The following is a 20,288-nucleotide window of genomic DNA, read 5'->3' on the forward strand; positions in this document are numbered from 1 at the left end:
GATGTTTAATCGCCTTGTCACTGTGACTTATGTGTTATTGTATTACGGACAAGATTTGAAAAAAAAAAAAAACTGTGTTGTTATTGTATTTATTTTCATGGTATTGAAACTCTAAATATCAATATTTACCGCCTAATGTGCTTTAAATAGCGTAGTTGAGATATTCAATTTCTATATACAAGTATTCATTGCCAAATGTTCCATAGATAACGTTATTTACCTTCGTTTTTATTTCTACTATGAATATCGAAGTTAATTTTACTATGAATATCGAAGTTAATTTTCATAGAACCTTAGATATTATTTATTAATAATGTATAGATTTCTTCTTCTTTGTCTGCATCTTTTCCCACTTCTATGTGGGTGGACTGTATCAAGGATGACCTTCGATCTAAGGGATTAACCGTTGATGTGTGGGACAGAGGTAGATGGAAAAAGCTGACCAGAAACATCGACCCTACATAAAAGTGGGGAAAGATGTAGACAAAGAAGAAGAAGAAGAAGATTTCAGAAAACGAAAATATAAAGATGTTCAAGAAAAAAGTTGTACTAGTAAAGGTTATTCATACTGGGCTGATTTTCTGTGAGCGAGCACACAAAAGTTTTCCACCATCACCAATCCGCAGTTGGCCAGCGTAGTGATGTAAACTGGCCATACTCTAGATATGAGTAAGTACGTCTGAGGTCTTTGTCCAGCAGTGGTCTAGAAACGGATGCAATTGTTGTTGTTGTTGAATAAAAGTAATCTTGGCAGATGTTTTTGCTATTCAAGGTAAGTTATTTAGATATGTTTATCTAAGCCTATATGATATCCCCCCCCTTCTTTCTCTCCCTCTCTCTCTCTCTCTCTCTCTCTCTCTGTGACCTCATGCAATGCATTATTAGCATTAATTTAAGTCTTTGAAGCGTTCCTTTAGCCCTTAACTGCGTTTGCTTTATATCCTACTTTACCTCCGTTTTTGCTTTCTATCTTTCAGCTTACTGTCCGACCTCTTCTAACTTTTACCTCATGTAATTTTAGGGTGCTGAATGGCCTCACAGGACCTAACGCTATGTTATGTAGTCTAGCTCTAAAATTTTAATCCCAGTGACATCATAACGGATCTCACTTATATCTCAGAAGTGAATCGAGTATATGATGGCATAGCATTATTGCTAATATAGATAATTTTCAGGCTTTGATTGATATTTTAGGTTAAATTGTGAATATATGTGATTGTATGTGAGTGTAGATAGAAAATAAAGTATAAGTAGAAGCGTATATAATTTTTCTCTATAGTAACAGCATACTCTCCTACATCTTTTGTAGCTTTAATTGTCATTGACCGTTTTAGTCGTCTCTTTTGTCTTGCTCCAGTTGTTACTGACCGTTTTTGTTATTTATCTTGTCTAGCTACGGCTGTTATTGGGTGTTTTAGTCGTCGCTCTTGTTTACCTACAGTATATTGGTCAGTGACCGTTTTGTCACCTCTCTTGTCCACCTACAGTTGTTATTTACCGTTTCCGTCGTATACGTTTTGTCTAGCTACAGTTGTTATTAACGGTTTTCGTCGTACCTTTTATCTAGCTACAGTTGTTATTGACCATTTCAGTCGTCTCTGTTGTCTAGCTCCAGTTGTTATTGATAGTTTTAATCATATCTCTTGTCCAGCTACATTTGATATTGAGTTTTAGTTATCTCTCTTTTCTAACTACAGTCGTTACTGACTAGTTTAGTCATCTCTCTTATCTAGCTCCAGTTTGTATTGATAGTTTTAATCATCTCTCTTGTCTAGCTAGAGTTGTTAATGAGCATTTTAGTCTTTACTTTTGTCTAGCTCCTGTTGTTATTGATAGTTTTAGTAATCCCTCTTGTTCAGCTACAGTTGAAATTGAGTTTTAGTCACCTCTCTTTTCTAACTACAGTCGTTACTGACTAGTTTAGTCGTCTCTCTTATCTAGCTTCAGTTTGTATTGATAGTTTTACTCGTCTCTCATGTCTAGCTAGAGTTATTAATGAGCATTTTAATCTTCACTTTTGTCTAGTTCCTGTTGTTATTGATAGTTTTAGTCATCTCTCTTGTCCAGCTACAGTTGAAATTTAGTTTTAGTCACCTCTCTTTTCTAACTACAATTGTTACTGACCGGTTTAGTCGTCTCTCTTATCCAGCTCCAGTTGATATTGATAGTTTTAGTCGTCTCCCTTTTCTAACTAGTGTTGTTATTGGCCGTTTCAGTCGTCTCATTTGTCTAGCTCCAGTTGTTATTGTTAGTTTTAGTCATCTCACTTGTCCAGCTACAGTTTAAATTGAATTTAGTCATCTCTCTTTTCTAACTACAATTGTTACTGACCGGTTAAGTCGTATCTCTTATCCAGCTCCAGTTGATATTGATAGTTTTAGTCGTCTCCCTTTTCTAGCTAGAATTGTTATTGGCTGTTTCAGTCGTCTCATTTGTCTAGTTCCAGTTGTTTAGTTTTATTAATCTCTCTTGTCTAGCTAGAGTTGTTAATGGGCATTTTAGTCTTCACTTTTGTCTAGCTCCTGTTGTTATTGATAGTTTTAGTCATCTCTCTTGTTCAGCTACAGTTGAAATTGAGTTTTAGTCACCTCTCTTTTCTAATACAGTCGTTACTGACTAGTTTAGTCGTCTCTCTTATCTAGCTCCAGTTTGTATTGATAGTTTTAGTCGACTCTCTTGTCTAGCTAGAGTTGTTAATGAGCATTTTAGTCTTCACTTTTGTCTACTCATGTTGTCATTGATAGTTTTAGTCATCTCTCTTGTCCAGCTACAGTTAAAATTAGGTTTTAGTCACCTCTCTTATCTAACTACAATTGTTACTGACCGGTTTAGTTGTCATTCTTATCCAGCTCCAGTTGATAATGATAGTTTTAGTCATCTCCCTTTTCTAGCTAGAGCTGTTATTGGCCGTTTCAGTCGTCTCATTTGTCTAGCTCCAGTTGTTATTGTTAGTTTTAGTCATCTCACTTGTCCAGCTACAGTTTAAATTGAGTTTAGTCATCTCTCTTATCTAACTACAATTGTTACTGACTGGTTTAGTCGTATCTCTTATCCAGCTCCAGTTGATATTGATAGTTCTAGTCGTCTCCATTATCTGGCTAGAGTTGTTATTGACTGTTTTAGTCGTTTCTTTCGTCTAGCTCCAGTTGTTATTGATAGTTTTAGTCATCCCTCTTGTCATGCTACTGTTGGTATTGAGTTTTAGTCATCCCTCTTGTCTAACTACAGTTGTTACCGACTGGTTTAGTCGTCTCTTATCTAGCTTAGGTTGTTATTGTTAGTTTTAGTCGTCTCTTTCGTCTAGATTGTGTTGTTATTGACCAATTTAGTCATCTATCTTGTTTAGCTAGAGTTTTTATTGGCAATTTTAGTTGTCTCTTTTGTCTACCTCCAGTTGTTATTGATAGCTATAGTCATTTTTCTTGTCTAGCTACAGTTTGAAATGACCATTTTAGTAGTTTCTCTTGTCTATATCCAGTTGTTATTGATAGTTTTAGTAGTCTCTCTTATCTAGCTAGAGTTGTTATTGACCCTTTTTATTCATATCTTTTGTCTTGCTCCAGTTGTTATTGACAGATTTAGTAGTCTCTCTTGTCTAGCTACAGTTGGCATTGACCATTTTAGTTGTCTCTCTTGTCTAGCTCCAGTTGTTTTTGATAGTTTTAGTCCTTTCTTTTGTCTAGCTCCAGTTGTTTTTGATAGTTTTAGTCATCTCTCTTATGTAGCTAGAGTTGTTTTTGACTGTTTAGTCATTTTTTTGTCTAGCTCTAGTTGTTATTGATAGTTTTAGTCGTCTCTCTCATCTAGCTATAATTGTTATTGACTGTTTAGATGTTTCTTTTGTCTAGCTCTAGTTATTATTAAGAGTTTAAGTCGTCTCATTTGTCTAACTCCAGTTGTTATTGATAGTTTTAGTCATATCTCTAGTCTAGCTCCAGATGTTATTGATAGTTTTAGTCTTCTCTCTTGTCTAGCTCCAGTTGTTAATAATAGTGTTAATTGTCTTTTTTGCCTAGATTCAGCTGTTATTGACCGTTTTAGTTGTCCCTTTTGTTTAGCTACAGTTGTTATTGGCCGTTTTAGTCATCTCTATTGTCTAGCTCCAGTTGTTATTGACCGTTTAATTCATCTCCCTTGTCTAGCTTCAGCTGTTATTGGCCGTTTTAGTTGTCCCTTTTGTCTAACTACAGTTGTTATTGGCCAGTTTAGTCATCTCTATTGTCTAGCTCCAGTTGTTATTGACCGTTTTAATCATCTCTCTTGTCTAGCTTCAGCGGTTATTGACCGTTTTAGTAGTCTCTATTGTCTAGCTTCAGCTGTTATTGACCGTTTTAGTTGTTTCTATTGTCTAGCTTCAGTTGTTATTGACCATTTTAGTTGTCCTTTTTGTCTAGCTTCAGTTGTTATTGGCCATTTTAGTCATCTCTATTGTCTAGCTCCAGTTGTTATTGACTGTTTTATTCATCTCTCTTGTCTAACTTCAGCTGTTATTGACCGTTTTAATTGTCTCTATTGTCTAGCTTCAGTTGTTATTGACAGTCTTGGTTGTCTCTATTGTCTAGCTTCAGCTGTTATTGACCGTTTTAATTGTCCTTTTTGTCTAGCTTCAGTTGTTATTGACCGTTTTAGTCATCTCTATTGTCTACCTCCAGTTGTTATTGACCGTTTTATTCATCTCTCTTGTCTACCTCCAGCTGTTATTGACCGTTTTAGTTATCTATATTGTCTAACTTCAGCTGTTATTGACCGTTTTAGTTGTCTCTATTGTCTAGCTTCAGCTGTATTGACCGTTTTAGTTGTCCTTTTTGTCTAGCTCGAGTTGTTATTGACCGGTTTAGTCATATCTCTAGTCTAACTCTAGTTATTATTGACCGTTTTAGTTGTCCTTTTTGTCTAGCCCGAGTTGTTATTGACCGGTTTAGTCATATCTCTAGTCTAACTCTAGTTATTATTGACCGTTTTAGTTATCTATATTGTCTAGCTTCAGCTGTTATTGACCGTTTTAGTTGTCTCTATTGTCCAGCTTCAGCTGTTATTGACCGTTTTAGTTGTTCTTTTTGTCTAGCTCTAGTTATTATTGACCGTTTTAGTTATCTATATTGTCTAGCTTCAGCTGTTATTGACCGTTTTAGTTGTCTCTATTGTCTAGCTTCAGCTGTTATTGACCGTTTTAGTTGTCCTTTTTGTCTAGCTCGAGTTATTATTAACCGTTTTAGTCATCTCTCTTGTATAGTTACACTTATTATTGACCGTTTTTGTCATCTTTCTTATCTAGGTACAGTTGTTATTGACTGTTTCAGTCATCTCTCTTGTCTTGCTGCAGTTGGTAATGACTGTTTTAGTTAAATCTCTTGTCTAGCTCCAGTTGTTATTGACCGTTTTAGTCATCTTCCTTGTCTGGTTACAGTTATTGTTTACCGTTTTTGTCATCTTTCTTTTCTAGCTCCAGTTGTTATTGACCGTTTTAGTCATATCTAATGTCTAGCTCTAGTTGTTATTGACCGCTTCAGTCATCACTCATGTCTGGTTACAGTTATTATTGACCGTTTTTGTCGTCTTTCCTGTCTAGCTACAGTTGTTACTGACAGTTTCAGTCATCCGTCTTGTCTAGCTCCAGTTATTATTGACCATTTTGATCACCTTTCTCTTCTAGCTACAGATGTTACTGAATGTTTCAGTCATCTCTCTTATTTAGCTCCAGTTGTTATTGACCGTTTTTGTCATCTTTTGTCTAGTTAGAGTTGTTACTAACTGTTTCCGTTATCACCCTTGTCTAGTTCCAGTTGTTATTGACTGTTTTAGTCGTCCCATTTGGCTAACAACAGTTGTTTTTTACTGTGTTAGTCGTCTCTCTTGTCCAGTTATATTGCTATTGACCGTTTTAGTTATCTCTCCTTGTTTAGCTACGGTTGTTATTGACAGTTTCAGTCATCTCTCTTGTCTAGCTTCAGCGGTTATTGACAGTTTTAGTCATCCAATTTGGCTTACAACATTTATTATTGGCCGTTTTAGTCGTCTCTCTTTTTTAGATATATTGTTGTAGATTGTTTTAGTTATCTCTTTTGTTTATCTATAGCTGCTATTGACCGTTTTAGTCATCCCACTTGTGTAAATGCGATTGTTAATGACCGGTTTAATTGTCCCTCTTGCCTAGCTACAATCTTTTTTTTTTCTTTCACTGTCTTGTCATCTCTCTTGTCTCGCTATAGTTATGACTGACCGTTGTTGTCATCTTTCTTGTGTAGCTGTAGTTATTATTGATCATTTCCTTCTTACCTTATGTCTAGCTCCGGTCGTAATTGATTGTTTTAGTTGACCCTCTTGTGTAGCTATAATTGTTATTGTCAATTTAGTTGCATTTCTTGTCCAGCTCTAGTCGTTATTGATAGTTTTGATCGTCCCTCTTGTATAGCTAGTTGTTACTGGCCATTCTAGTCGTCTCTCTTTTCTAGCTACTGCTGTTACTGGCCGTTTTCATCTTCCCTCTTGTCTATTTACAGTTGTTACTGACCGTTTAAGTAGTCTCTTTTGTCTAGCTCCAGTTGTTATTAATCGTTATAGTAGTCTCTTTTTGTCTAAATCTAGTTATTGATCAATTTAGTAGTCTCCTTTGTCTAGCTCCAGTTGTTATTAACCAATTTAGTTTTCATTTGTTTAGCAACAGTTGTTATTGACTGCTTTAGCTGTCTGTCTTGTCTAGCTCTAATTGTTATTGACCTTTTTAGCCCTCTTGTTTTTCACAGATTTGACGAAAAATGAGAATGGAAACTATTCTGCAACTGGTTGTTTCAAAATTAAAATTTATCGAGTCATGTTTTAATATATATCTAGAAATATGGGTTTTTTAATCCTTGGAGATTAATAAATGAGTTTTTGAAGTATTTTTAATCTCCCGTGATCTGTGGTATTTTTGATTTAGATATATTTTTTCTTTTAAAAGATATGAGATCTTTTAACACCCCACGGTTGAGAAGCAGTGCTTCTTATTCATAAAATGTTGAATGTTGACAAGCACTGGTTTTTGTTGTCTAGCACATCTAAGTCTTATCCACGTTTGCCTATTTTTTAGCCTGCAACACTTACTTAGGTCTTAGGCCTAATCTATTTAACCTGCTTATATACTGTCTAACAGCCTAGATTATTATGTTATTGCTATTATGCATATGCCTAAGTCAGTTTGTATTCTACTTATGGGATATACCATAAAAACTAATGAAATTGTAGAAGATATGTAGGCCTAAGGTAGCCTACGCTCGGCTAACATATTATAGCTTGTCACTGTCAATCTTTTAGGCTACTCTGAATTGGATCAATTTGAACTAAGAACAGACTCATTTGTTAATATTTCGTGTAACATGACATATGTATGTAAAACGAAATTAATGAATCATTTATTTTGAACTTTAAACAATGTGTCATGGATACTATATCATGATAATAATCTATTATGTAATTTGATAATAATTTATGCAATAATACACTTATAAACATATACGCATTAGTATTTACGTCAGTTAGACCAAAACAATATCATCATTAACGAATTCCCGTTTGACGAAAACGGACATCAAAGTCTATACTTTCAAATAAAAATTCTTAGTTGAGGTATGGCTACCGAACGGGAAAGATCTGTACTTACTCCAGAAGAAGCCATTACATTATACTTAAATAATGACAAAGAAATTTGATCTTTCATAAGAAATAGAGTGCTTCAAGCCGTGCATAATTGTATTTTACGTACAGGTGATAGATTTACACTATTGTTTACGTTAAGGTTAGAAAGACCAAACTAAGACGCATGTCCAATGCATTTTTTTCTGTGAGCGACTACAAGGCTAGTTTTGTGTACAAGTGCTTTATTGATGCTAAACTGTTGTAATGGTTTTACACCTGTTTCGAATTACTATTAGGGTAACTCATTGCAGTCTTAGTCTAAGCCTAAGATAATGATACAGCTGTGTAAAGGGAAGGGTTCGCGGGACAGGTAGGTAAATATAAGGCTTCTAGATTAGGTTAGGTGGGAAGATGAGGTTAGCTGTTATTCTTATGTTTATTTCCCTTTGAATATCGGACTATGTTAAAAATAGCGAAGTTTACGTTCGATAAAAAAACGGGGCTCGGAAGAAAACGAACTCTTGAACAGGCTCCTGCTCTAGAGAGAACGGTGCTTGAGATGTACCTGTGGCAGTTAGTCTGTTGTTTCAAGCTCTTATCTTTACATGAAGAAACTTTTTTATTTTTTCTTCTGTTAGTTTTCTTGTTTTGTTAGTTTGTGCTGTTATTACCTTCCTTGATTTGCTAGTTTCAGTTCATCTCACCTAAAATCCGGATTCCCTCTTTATTGTTCGTTGGCGGTAATCGGAAAACTATTTGTGCATTAAAAAAAAAAAAAATGTTTTTATGCTAGAATAGCAGGGCAGGAGGCTAGCGAAGTATTAAACTGTGAGCTGTGCCAAGCCTATGAAAGTAATATAATATATGTTACTCGCGTGAATAATGCACAAGTGAACAACATAGATTTACTATATTTACCGACAATGTTGAGTGTCATTATTATGAATGTTGCATGAATGAAGAGCCAAGGTTCACTATAATGAAATCTCGCCAATAAATGACATTCTGTTGATAATTATCTGAACAGTTTCAGAATATAAAGAAAACACAATGAACCAGGAAAAAGAAGCTGAGCCGGATGTTAAGATGGACGATGTATCTGAAGGGCAGAAGTTATGCCAGAGGGCCCAAGAGGAGGACGAAAGTAAACGTCGTCTTGCTCCACCTGATGGAGGCTGGGGATGGGTCGTTACCGTCGGATGATTTGTTAATGTGGTAAGTACAGAGAACTGGTTAAGGCAGTGACTGTTAATCTGGCAAGTACAAAGAACTGGTTAAGTCAGGGACTCTTAATGTGGTAAGTACAGAGAACTGGTTAAGGCAGTGACTGTTAATCTGGCAAGTACAAAGAACTGGTTAAGTCAGGGACTCCTAATGTGGTAAGTACAGAGAGTTGGTTAAGGCAGTGACTGTTAATCTGACAAGTACAAAGAACTGGCTAAGTCCGGAACTCTTAATGTGGTAAGTACAAAGAACTGGTTAAGCCAGTGACTCTTAATCTGGCAAGGACAGAGAACTGATTAAGTCGGGACTCTTAATGTTGTAAGTACAGAGAACTGGTTAAGTCAATAACTCTTAATCTGGTAAGTACAATATATATATATATATATATATATATATATATATATATATATATATATATATATATATATATATATATATATATATACAGTACATACACACACACACACATATATATATATATGTGTGTGTATATATATATATGTATATATATATATATATATATATATATATATATATATATATATACACACACACACATATATATATATATATATATATAGATAGATATATATATATAGATATATATATATATATATATATATATATATATATATATATATATATATATATATATATATATATATATATATATATATGCATATGCGACTAAACAATTATTCAGCTTGAAATACGTTTTATCTAGAGACCAGAGCTGTGCTCTGCATAAATAAGTTAGGTTTTAAAAGGTAATAACAACTGGAATTCTTTTTTTTTTTTTTTCAACAGACACTGAGTCGTACACTTTTTTTTAACAGTTCCGTCTTTTTATATGCTCATCTGTTAAAAATCATTCTTGGGTGCATAGAGAGGTAACAGACATAAATAAATTGAACACTGTTGCTGACGTCTAAATAATTTATTCCAAATATAAATTTCTATTATCATTTTAATTCATTCTCAATATCAATACTGTTAATATCATTCATTCATTCAGTCCTCTAATGTTGCTATTCAAGTAGTGAATCGTAGGTAAATTTGCTATAGTTTCTTCATCAATGGGAGCACAGGCTTCATTTATATTTATTTTTGCTTCATCAGGAACAATGGTGCGATCAAAAAGTCAACTAACAATTTCACTTCGTTATATTTGAGTTTGGAATGAGACAACAGGATCCATTATTATTATTATTATTATTATTATTATTATTATTATTAGTACTTTCTACGCTACAACTCTAGTTAGAAAAGGATAACGCTAGAAGCCTAATGTCCCAAACAGGGAAAATAGCCCAATGAGGAAAGGAAACAATGAAAAATAAAACATTCTAAGAACAGTAACAACAGAGACGACTGACCGTCACACCGATAACCGACTGTACCCTGATGTCAGTAAGCAGCGTGGATACAACAACTCGCACTGAATCGTGTCTGGGAATTTGTCGAGTCCAAGGCTTTGTATTGTCCTTAGTCAAGTCGATCTCAAGTCCTTATATATTAAAGCTTGAGGAGTTGAACATCTCATGCAGCTTAAGGTACAAAAGTTGATGAGGGTTTAACAACTTAAACAGCTGAAGGTACAAAAGTTGACTATTTTTCAATGATTCAAGTATTGGACAAAATTTTTCTTTATAGATAAAAATAAATCCTGAATTTGGCAAATGCTTCAATAGACGCACACACGCACACACGCACACGCACACACACACACACACATATATATATATATATATATATATATATATATATATATATATATATATATATATATATATATATACAAATATATATATATATGTATATATATAAATATATATATATATATATATATATATATATATATATATATATATATATATATATATATATATATATATATATATATGAAAGCTAAATGTCAGAATCTGCTATTAGGCTATTAATGGATGATCATATACCATTTATGATAACAATGATATAATATAACAAGCACACAAACGTACTAAATGGAATAAGTTAAGTTAATAGCTGAACAAAATGAAATGCAATTGAGAAATTCTATGAAAAAAATCTAATGTTCAATTCTCGAAATATTTCAATGAATTTAAAGCTCCCTAACTTATCCTGCGCTAGTTAAAAAAAATGAGAACTAAGTTGAGAATTTTACAAAACACTTTTATTTGAGCAAAATCAAATCTGACATAGTAAAATGCATGAAACACGGGTAGTGTCCAATTCCAACAACCATCCCAATAAATTGGAAATTCTGCAAACTTATCATGCACTAGTACAAAAGGGACGTATAAGTTTATATAATCTCAAATGATAACGGCAACGAGAGTTCCAAGTATCTATCAGTCGTTAGTTAACTCGTACCACTTGGTTTCTCAACCTCTAATATCATGCATTAACATTCAAGACCTAAACGCTGGAGAAGACACTGACAGGAGAATACCTTATATAATCTAGGCAACTGCAGGGGTACATTATACAGCTTCACTGTGTTATTTATACTTATTTCATAAAACTCAACCTCACCGGCGTGGATATCTGACAAGAGCCCATGGGCACAACCTTTTCATGGCATGGAATTAGTGCTAGTGAGGATGGCCCAGGTTCCCAACGTGCTTCTCCAGCCATACAACCAGTGCTGTTTGAAAATGGTAAAGTTCAAGTAATTTTTCCTAAACAAACATATGCAATTACTAATCGAGAATCAAGACCTAAACACTGAAGAAGGCACTGATATGAAAATGCGTAATATTGTACAGGCAATTACAGTGGGATAACATGCAGCTTCTCTATGTAATTCATCCGTATCTCAAAATACCAAAACGGTGAGAATATCTGGGAAACCCCCATGTGCATGATTTGAGGGAACTACCTTCTCAGGACATGGACTATAGTGCAAATGAAGATTTCTCACTTGCACTAAGTCCACTGAGGATGACTCAAGTTTCCAACGTGCCTCTTCAATCATACAACCAGCGGTGTTGGAAGTGGCGCAGTTTAAGAAATTTTACCTAAATACACACCCTTTAGCTATGGCAAGCAGCTCTTCTAGGAGGACACTCCAAAATCAAACCATAGTTCTCTAATCTTCGGTAGTGCCATGCCATAGCCTCTGTACCATGGTCTTCCACTGTCTTGGAGTAGAGTTCTCTTGCTTGATGGTACACTCGGGTACGCTATTCTATCTAGTTTCTCTTTCTCTTGTTTTGTTAAAGTTTTTATAGTTCATCTATGAAAGATTTGTTTTAATGTTGTTACTGTTCTTAAAATATTTTATTCTAATTACTTCCCTTTTAGTTTCCTTATTTCGTTTCCTCACTGGGCTATTTTTCCTGTTGGAGCCCTCGGGCTTATAGAATTCTGTTTTTCCAACTAGGGTTGTAGCTTAGCAAGTAATGATAATAACAGTAATATAATATGCAATTACCAATCGAGAATCAAGATATCACTATATCTGTGTACCTCTCTTACAACTATGAATGACTGCTCATATACTTACAGTGAAATGATAATTATCAATAAAACTTCTGACTTGAGTCATGTACAAACCCAAAATGACCACAGATCACAACATGGACATGGAATGTATTATCTTAATATCAAACAACAAATTAAGGTGGCTTAAGGAGCAAAGACAAGTAACCCCTATTTATTATTCTATACCCATGAAATTTTGTGTAATTGTTTAGAGTATATAGCTCTACTCTCATGCCAAATTTGAGAAAAATTGGTTAACAAATCTTTTTTTTTGTGTGTTTTTTTAGTTTTTTTTAGATTGTTATAACTTTTTTTGTTTGTTTGTTTTTTATAATTTTTTTAGAACTTGTACTGCTTTTTATTTCCTTTAATTTAATTATTTAATATTTTCTATATTAGTAATATAGTTATTGCAAAAAAAAAAAAGAAATGTAATATATAAAAAATTCGGGAAAAAAAGAGTAAAAAACCTATATTCAACATAAGGAGCCCTTCTACATTATATATAAATACCAGCCATTTTTTAATTAAAAAATCCATCATTAATTAAAAAAGTCTTAGGGATTTATATGCACTCATATCACTCAAAATTTAGTTTCGAGAAAACTCCACTTGAAGTTTTAGCATCATTCACACATGAATAATTCTCGCTGGGAAGCACATTTTCTTGAATAAACAACTATTTATATATCATAAAACATTTTTTTTATCATATTATCTTTCTTTTTGCACTTGGGTGTTGCATAAAAGCTTCCAGAATTGCATAAAAAAATAATTATGCAATTATTTTTTTTTCTTTTTTTTTTTGTTTTTTTGTCAAATTTCACTTGATGTTTTGGTAACATTCAGACATAGATGTTTTACTGTATAAATTGCTATTTGCATGTCCTAAAAATTTTTTTTTATCAATATAAGCCAATTGTTGCATAATTTTTTAGAATACCATGCAACAATTATAATTTTTTTTTATGCATGATTTTCCAAACCACCCATGAGATATCATACAAGGCTCTTTTTTTTTTTTTTTTTTTTTTTTTTGAGTATCCCCAGCTTGAAAAGCAAGCGAAGCTTACGTTGTCGAAGGGGATCAGTTAACGTACGAAATAAAGTATAAATATTTGCAACTATACATTATTTGCAAAGTATAGGGTTCAATGGATGGAATGGGTCTCATGGAATTACAAGTCATGCGGCACACTCCCTTTACCCAGTTACCCCCCATTTTTTGCTTTAGAAGCACGAAATTCACAAAATTTCATACGTCTGGCATTGTCAACACTGCGTAGTTGTCGGAAATGCAAAAATAAAAAAAAAAAAATAAAATTCAGCATCTGACGCCCAAATCAGCTATTTTTCGGTACACTAGCCCCCTTAATTCCTGCTCAGATTTCCAACTAGGTTTTAGCTTAGCTAGTAATATATATATATATATATATATATATATATATATATATATATATATATATATATATATATATATATATACATACATATATATATATATATATATATATATATATATATATATATATATATATATATATATATACATATATATATATATATACAGACTTGGAAAATATGCAGAGATGTAAATTAAATTCATATAATTGTAATGCACATATTATATTCATGATCGATAAATAATTCATTCTAGAATAGGCTGCTGAAGGGAATAAGAACCAGTTTATGCAGGCAGGTAATTAGTACTGTAAAAATCTACCTGGAATGACGTCAGATCTAGTGCATTTCGATGGACGGTATAGGAAATGGAGATGGTAACTAATATAAACCATGCAAGAAACAAACAAGAAAGTGGATAGGGTAATTAACATTAATAGTGCAGGAGTTAAATAAGATTAACATAAATGAAAATAAAGCGTAAAGACAATTCTTTACAACATGTCTTAAAATATTTATGAATGATCCTGATCTGTCCGATTTTTTGAAAATTTTACATGTATGCTGCTGTCAACTGGCTTGACTTATTACTTCATTCCTTCCTCAATCAGAATTTTCTCACTATCTTTATATAGTTTTAGGATTAATGTACTTCTCACATAGATATCTTCAAATGTTCTAATATAAGATCATAAAATCTATTCCTTGTCTTTGAAGGGCTTTTATTACTGCCGAAGATTTAACAAAATCAAATGCCAAACATAGTGATTTGCATGACTGTATAAGGTCAGTTGTTGAATACTCGCTTCTAAAGCCTTCCTGCTCTCTTGGTTGATTAATGTCTAGCTGTCTTTCTATTTGGCCTTATATGATCATTGCAAACAATTTAAATATTAATGAGAGTAAACTTAATGAACGGTAATTTCTATGGACTTTTATGCCTCCCTTTTTGAGAATTAGAATAATGATACACTTTTTTTTTTTTTTTTAAAAGATGTAGGTATAGAGCATTCTTTCAGAAATTTTGTTTCAAGTTCAGTTAGTTTTCCTACTATAAAAACTTCATCTATTATCAAATAAACTGTTAGACCACCTTCTCCTGCTGCTTTGCCTCTTTTCATGGCTTTTAATGTTTCCTTCACTTCTCCTACTGTTACATTTGGAACCGGCCCAGGTGTTTCATTATGTCTATTGGTGAAGTTATTTCTTATATCACTATTGTATAGCATTATATAGAAATCCTAAGCGATTTTTATCTCCCAATCTCTTATGTTGATAACATTTCCTTTTCATCCTTTAAAGCAAATATCTGTTGGCTCCCTATTTGAAGTCTTCATTTCATTAATTTGATGCTTCTTCCTCTCTTTATTGTTTTCTCAATTTTTACCTAGTTGTTTATTGTTTTGGAAAGTTCTGCTAATTCTATTTCATCTCTCTTGGATTTTGCCGACATTTTCAAGCTTTTCTTTATTAGGATTTCGTTGTTTTCTTATAGTTTTGCTCAACCTTGTTTAGGAACTTTCTACCTAGCTCCTGTGATGATTCCAATACAAATTTTGTTAATTTCTTCTTTAATTGCCTCCATTTCATCATGCAGCTGGGAGTTCCTGTTTTATATTGTTAAACTGAAGTCATATATATATATATATATATATATATATATATATATATATGTATATATATATATATATATATATATATATATATATATATATGTAAATATATATATATATATATATATATATATATATATATATATATATATATATATATATATATATATATATATATATATATATATACGTCTACAGTCACGCCCAATGGCATTAGCTGATGCATAACCTCTCGTCCCTCTGTGTGTGGGTATGATGTATGTCTATCAAAATTTTTAGCCGTCATTTTTGATGGGTCACGTACACTATTATATATATATATATATATATATATATATATATATATATATATATATATATACATGTGTAAGTCCAGTGCAGGACAAAGATCTCAGACATGTCCTATTTCATGTCTGGGATTTGGTTATATCATGACCATGGTGACTTTGATATTTAGCTGCAGCTCAAAATAAATACATTTAATCAAGGTTCATACACTTTAATTGGTAACTAATGAGTGATTTAGGATATCTGATGACTATACTAGCGAGGAAGTTATTCAACGGGATCAATAGACATTTTTCTTTCAGAACTTGAGGAAAATAACTAAAGTTATGGGTGTTGTTAACAGACCATTGTAAATAATACATGGTCAGATTAGACAAAGCTGTAAAACATTAAGTAAAATTATAACGCTGTTGCTGATATATAATATTTGGCATTACTGATATAAAAAAACTAAATATCACAAATATTCACAACTTTACAAACACACATAAAGATTACATTCCATTATTTCAGATGTTATCTCCCTTGGTGGGAGTATGTTCCAGCATCATTTTCCTGAATTTCTTAGTTGACTTAAACACTTCATCCACGGTTATTGTCTGGATCTTCAACTTTCAAAACTTTATATTCAACATGGTAGGGTTCATGGCCGGATCCCTAATTGAGGTGTTTGGCACTCGGCGAGTCACTGTGTTCGGGGCATTTTTGGCCTCCCTTTCAATGATTATATCAGCATTCGCTACTTCAGCAGAGTTCTTGTTTTTCTCTTTCAGTATCATTGGTGGTAAGTAAAGTGTCATTGAGCATTGATTATCTTCTGGGGACTTGGTGAAAGTTGTATAGATCCATTTTAATTGAGTACATTGAATATATTTCATAATCTCCTAGTTCTGGCATTTCAAATAGCTATGATGTTCAGGATTCTAGCAAATTATATTTTCATATTAGCTACATGATTTTAAAAGTTAGAATCCAATGAATTTGCCAACTTTTTCCTAATAATCTATTGACATGATCTTGAAGAGCAACTCCTGAACATTATCATCATCATCATCTCCTCCTACGCCTATTGAGGCCTTTTGCGTTAATAGGCGTAGGAGATGATGATGATAATGTTCAGGAGTTGCTCTTCAAGATCATGCCAATAGATTATTAGGAATAGGTTGGCACCTTCATAAGATTCTAACCATTAAAATCACGTATCTATTATGAAAATATAATTCGTTGATATGCAAATCCCTGTTATTTCTAATCCCATTTCTAAATACTTTGTATTCTAGGATTAGGATCAGGAACCTTGGTCTGTATTTCTTTGCTCGTTGTGCCAAGCTATTTCGACGAGAAACGTGGACGAGCTAACAGCATAGTAATGGCTGGTTTCTGTATTGGCCAAATGATTTGCCCTATTCTTTCTCAGTATCTAGTGGACACATATGGGTTCAGAATTGGAGCATTTATAGCCGGAACAATTTTGCTGAATTGTTGTGCATCTTCTTCTCTTTTCCATCCTGTAGAGTGGCATTCCATGAAAAAAAGGACTGAAGAAGGATTGAATGAGCATTCGACGAATAGATCTAATAAGAAATCTAATGAGAGGGATTGTAATGGAGAGGAGGCTATGCTAGACACTAGTTACAGACAGTGTGAACTACAAACACAAATGAGAGGTGAAGAAAGAACTTACTGTCATAATAATAAGAATGCCTCTTTTGTGCCAGTCAGGACTTTTACGAAGGTAGTGAACAGAACCGTGGAAAATATGAAAATCATGAAGACACCACAGGCCCTAATCATAGCTGTCTCCAACACTATCTATTTTAATGCTTATGCCAATTTCCTGCTATTGGTGCCATTTGCCATGCAACATGCTGGACACTCTCTAGAAAGTTCAGCTTGGTGTATAGCTGTAGCAGGAATTTGCAATCTCATTACCAGAATTGCTATGAATTCCTTGGCTGATTACTCCTGGTTTAAAGTCACTTGCGCTTACAAAATTGGTCTTGCTCTAGTGGGTATTTGTAACTTTGGTAAGTATATATTTCTCCTTCGATAGAGATTTGGTATACTGTATTAATTGTCTATGAAATCAACATTTTAAGCTGTTGATAATTATGTGGACATGATCAAAATTTTACCCAATGGTAGAATAAAATATCACAATAATTTTTATATTTTCAGCATTTCCAGTTATAAACCATATACACTGGTTGATGGTCATAATGGGGTTATGGGGCTGCGGTATAGGAGCTACTGTTGGTGTTTATACCTCAATTATGATTGAAATCTTAGGCCCAGAAAAGATGCCAGCATGTTTTGGAGTAACTAGCCTTTGCATAGGAATTGGGTACATCACAGTGGCGCCTATTATGGGTAAGTATACAAATATTGTCATCAGCATACTCTAGGTCAGTTAATTTACTCTTAATATTTGAGTCCAATTCTTCTCCACCATCTACAACTGTTCTACGCATCACAAAATCCATGCGGAGGATAAACAACATAGGTGATAACACATTCCCTTGGAGTACTCCGCTGTTCACTGGAAATTCATTTGATGAAACACCACTTCCATTACCTTTGAGCTTGCTATACCCATGAGCAGACAATAAAATTTACATATTTAAGAGGAATTCCATAATAATGTAGGACTTTCCACAAAATTGGCCGGTGCACACTATCAATGGATTTTTCATAGTATGTTAATGCCATCAAAAGTGGATTTCTGTATTCTATGCATTGTTATACAACATTCACCAAAGTGAAAAATTAGCCAATGCTACTTCTACCTTAAGATGCTTGTTCATCAATCAGCTTTTCATCAATCTTTCTCGCTAGTCTCTTAAAAATAAGCATATTATATATTTTCATGACAAATGACACAGGTGTGATGCCTCTGTAATTATTGCAAACAGTCAGGTCTCCTTTTTTAGTCCTTTTCACCAACAATCCTATTTCCCACTCATCAGGTTTTGCTTCTTCATGCCACATTCTACAAAATAATCTTGTAAGTTTTCTGTGGGTCACTTCATTTTCCGCCAATATAATTTCAGCAGTTATTCCCTCGTAACAAGGGGATTTCCATCTCCTGAGTTTTTTTAATGATAGCTTCGACTTCAAACACACTGATTTCATTCATGGGCACATCAAGGTATTCATCAGCTTCAGGTATATCAATCACATTATTCCCTTCATATCTCCTATTCATGACCTCACTAATATAAAAATCTTTTTTTTTTCTTTTCTTATAGGTTATGTAAGAGACTTGAGCTCCAGTTATCTAATTAGCATGTGGGTGTCGTCTGGTTTCGTCACTGTGAGTTTCATCCTCTGGCTCATGATGCCTTGTGCCTCTGAGTACGAGAAGAGAAAAGAAGGAAGAGTACTGTAGTTCCTACATATTTAAATGATTCAATCTCATTAATCCTTTCTCCTCCCAATGGCATTTCTTCTTCCATTGGATATTCTGTTCTCACCATCTCTGTCTTTCTTCTATTTATCTTGAACCCAACCGCATATGATATTTCATGCAAGTTCTTTTCTTACAGGTTATGTAAGAGACTTGAGCTCCAGTTATCTAATTAGCATGTGGGTGTCGTCTGGTTTCGTCACTGTGAGGTTCATCCTCTGGCTTATGATGCCTTGTGCCTCTGAGTACGAGAAGAGAAAAGAAGGAAGAGTACTGTAGTTCCTACATATTTAAATGATTCAATCTCATTAATCCTTTCTCCTCCCAATGGCATTTCTTCTTCCATTGGATATTCTGTTCTCACCATCTCTGTCTTTCTTCTATTTATCTTGAACCCAACTGCATATGATATTTCATGCAAGTTCTGTGTTGTTCTGCTAATAAGGACATCGTCATCAGCAGACTCTACGTCAGCTAATTTCCCGTTACCATTCCAGTCCAATCCTTCTCCACCACCTCCAACTGCTCTACGTATTACAAAATCTACGAGGTGGATAAACAGCATAGATGATAACACATGCCCTTGGAGTACTCCATTGTTCTTTGAAAATTCGTTTGATAGGAGTCCACTAACATTAACTTTGCACTTGCTATGCTCAGGAGCAGACTTAATCAAATTTACATATTTAAAAGAAATTCCATAATAACGAAGGATTCTCAAATAAATTGGCCTGTGTACACTATCAAAGGCTTTTTCATAGTCCACAAATGTAATCAAAAGTAGATTTCCATATTCTACACATTGCTGTACCACATGTCTTAAAATGAAAATTTGGTCAGTACAACTTCTACCTTTCCCAAATCCTTCTTTTTATCTCTCAGTTTTTCATCATTCCTTCTCTCTAGTCTCTTTAAGATGTGCATACTATATATTTGCATAACAACTGACATACGTTTTATGCCTCTGTAATTATTACAATAAATCAGATCTCCTTTTCTTGCCATTTTTCACCAACACTCCTAGCTCTCATCCATTAGGTTTTGCCTCTTCACACACATACACACATATACGTATATATATATATACTTATACATATATATATATATATATATATATATATATATATATATATATGTATGTATATATACACATATATATAACTATATATACAAAAACAAATATACATACCATATATATATATATATATATATATATATATATATATATATATATATATATATATATATATATATAT

At 33.4% G+C, this 20,288-nt stretch overlaps 1 protein-coding gene across 1 annotated transcript; it reads left to right on the forward strand.

Moving 5' to 3' along the window:
- Positions 1 to 327: 327 nt before the first annotated feature.
- On the forward strand, positions 328 to 20,087 carry LOC137641774 (monocarboxylate transporter 9-like). The gene is made up of 6 exons (XM_068374510.1): positions 328 to 669; positions 8,642 to 8,829; positions 16,140 to 16,410; positions 16,907 to 17,653; positions 17,805 to 17,996; positions 18,875 to 20,087. The coding sequence occupies exons 3-6, from the start codon at positions 16,140 to 16,142 to the stop codon at positions 19,012 to 19,014; spliced, it is 1,350 nt and encodes a 449-aa protein (XP_068230611.1). The 5' UTR covers positions 328 to 669; positions 8,642 to 8,829; the 3' UTR covers positions 19,015 to 20,087.
- The last annotated feature ends 201 nt before the right edge of the window (positions 20,088 to 20,288 follow it).

Source organism: Palaemon carinicauda, chromosome 1 (assembly GCF_036898095.1).
Source record: "Palaemon carinicauda isolate YSFRI2023 chromosome 1, ASM3689809v2, whole genome shotgun sequence".
Taxonomy (NCBI): domain Eukaryota; kingdom Metazoa; phylum Arthropoda; class Malacostraca; order Decapoda; family Palaemonidae; genus Palaemon; species Palaemon carinicauda.

What these genes read in the sequence shown, in the direction of transcription:
- LOC137641774 (XM_068374510.1), top strand. Translation starts at nt 16,140, where the DNA reads ATGTTATCTCCCTTGGTGGGAGTATGTTCCAGCATCATTTTCCTGAAT. An exon ending in CTCTTTCAGTATCATTGGTG is followed by an intron (nt 16,411 to 16,906) that starts GTAAGTAAAGTG and finishes TTTGTATTCTAG; the next exon opens with GATTAGGATCAGGAACCTTG. An exon ending in AGTGGGTATTTGTAACTTTG is followed by an intron (nt 17,654 to 17,804) that starts GTAAGTATATAT and finishes TTATATTTTCAG; the next exon opens with CATTTCCAGTTATAAACCAT.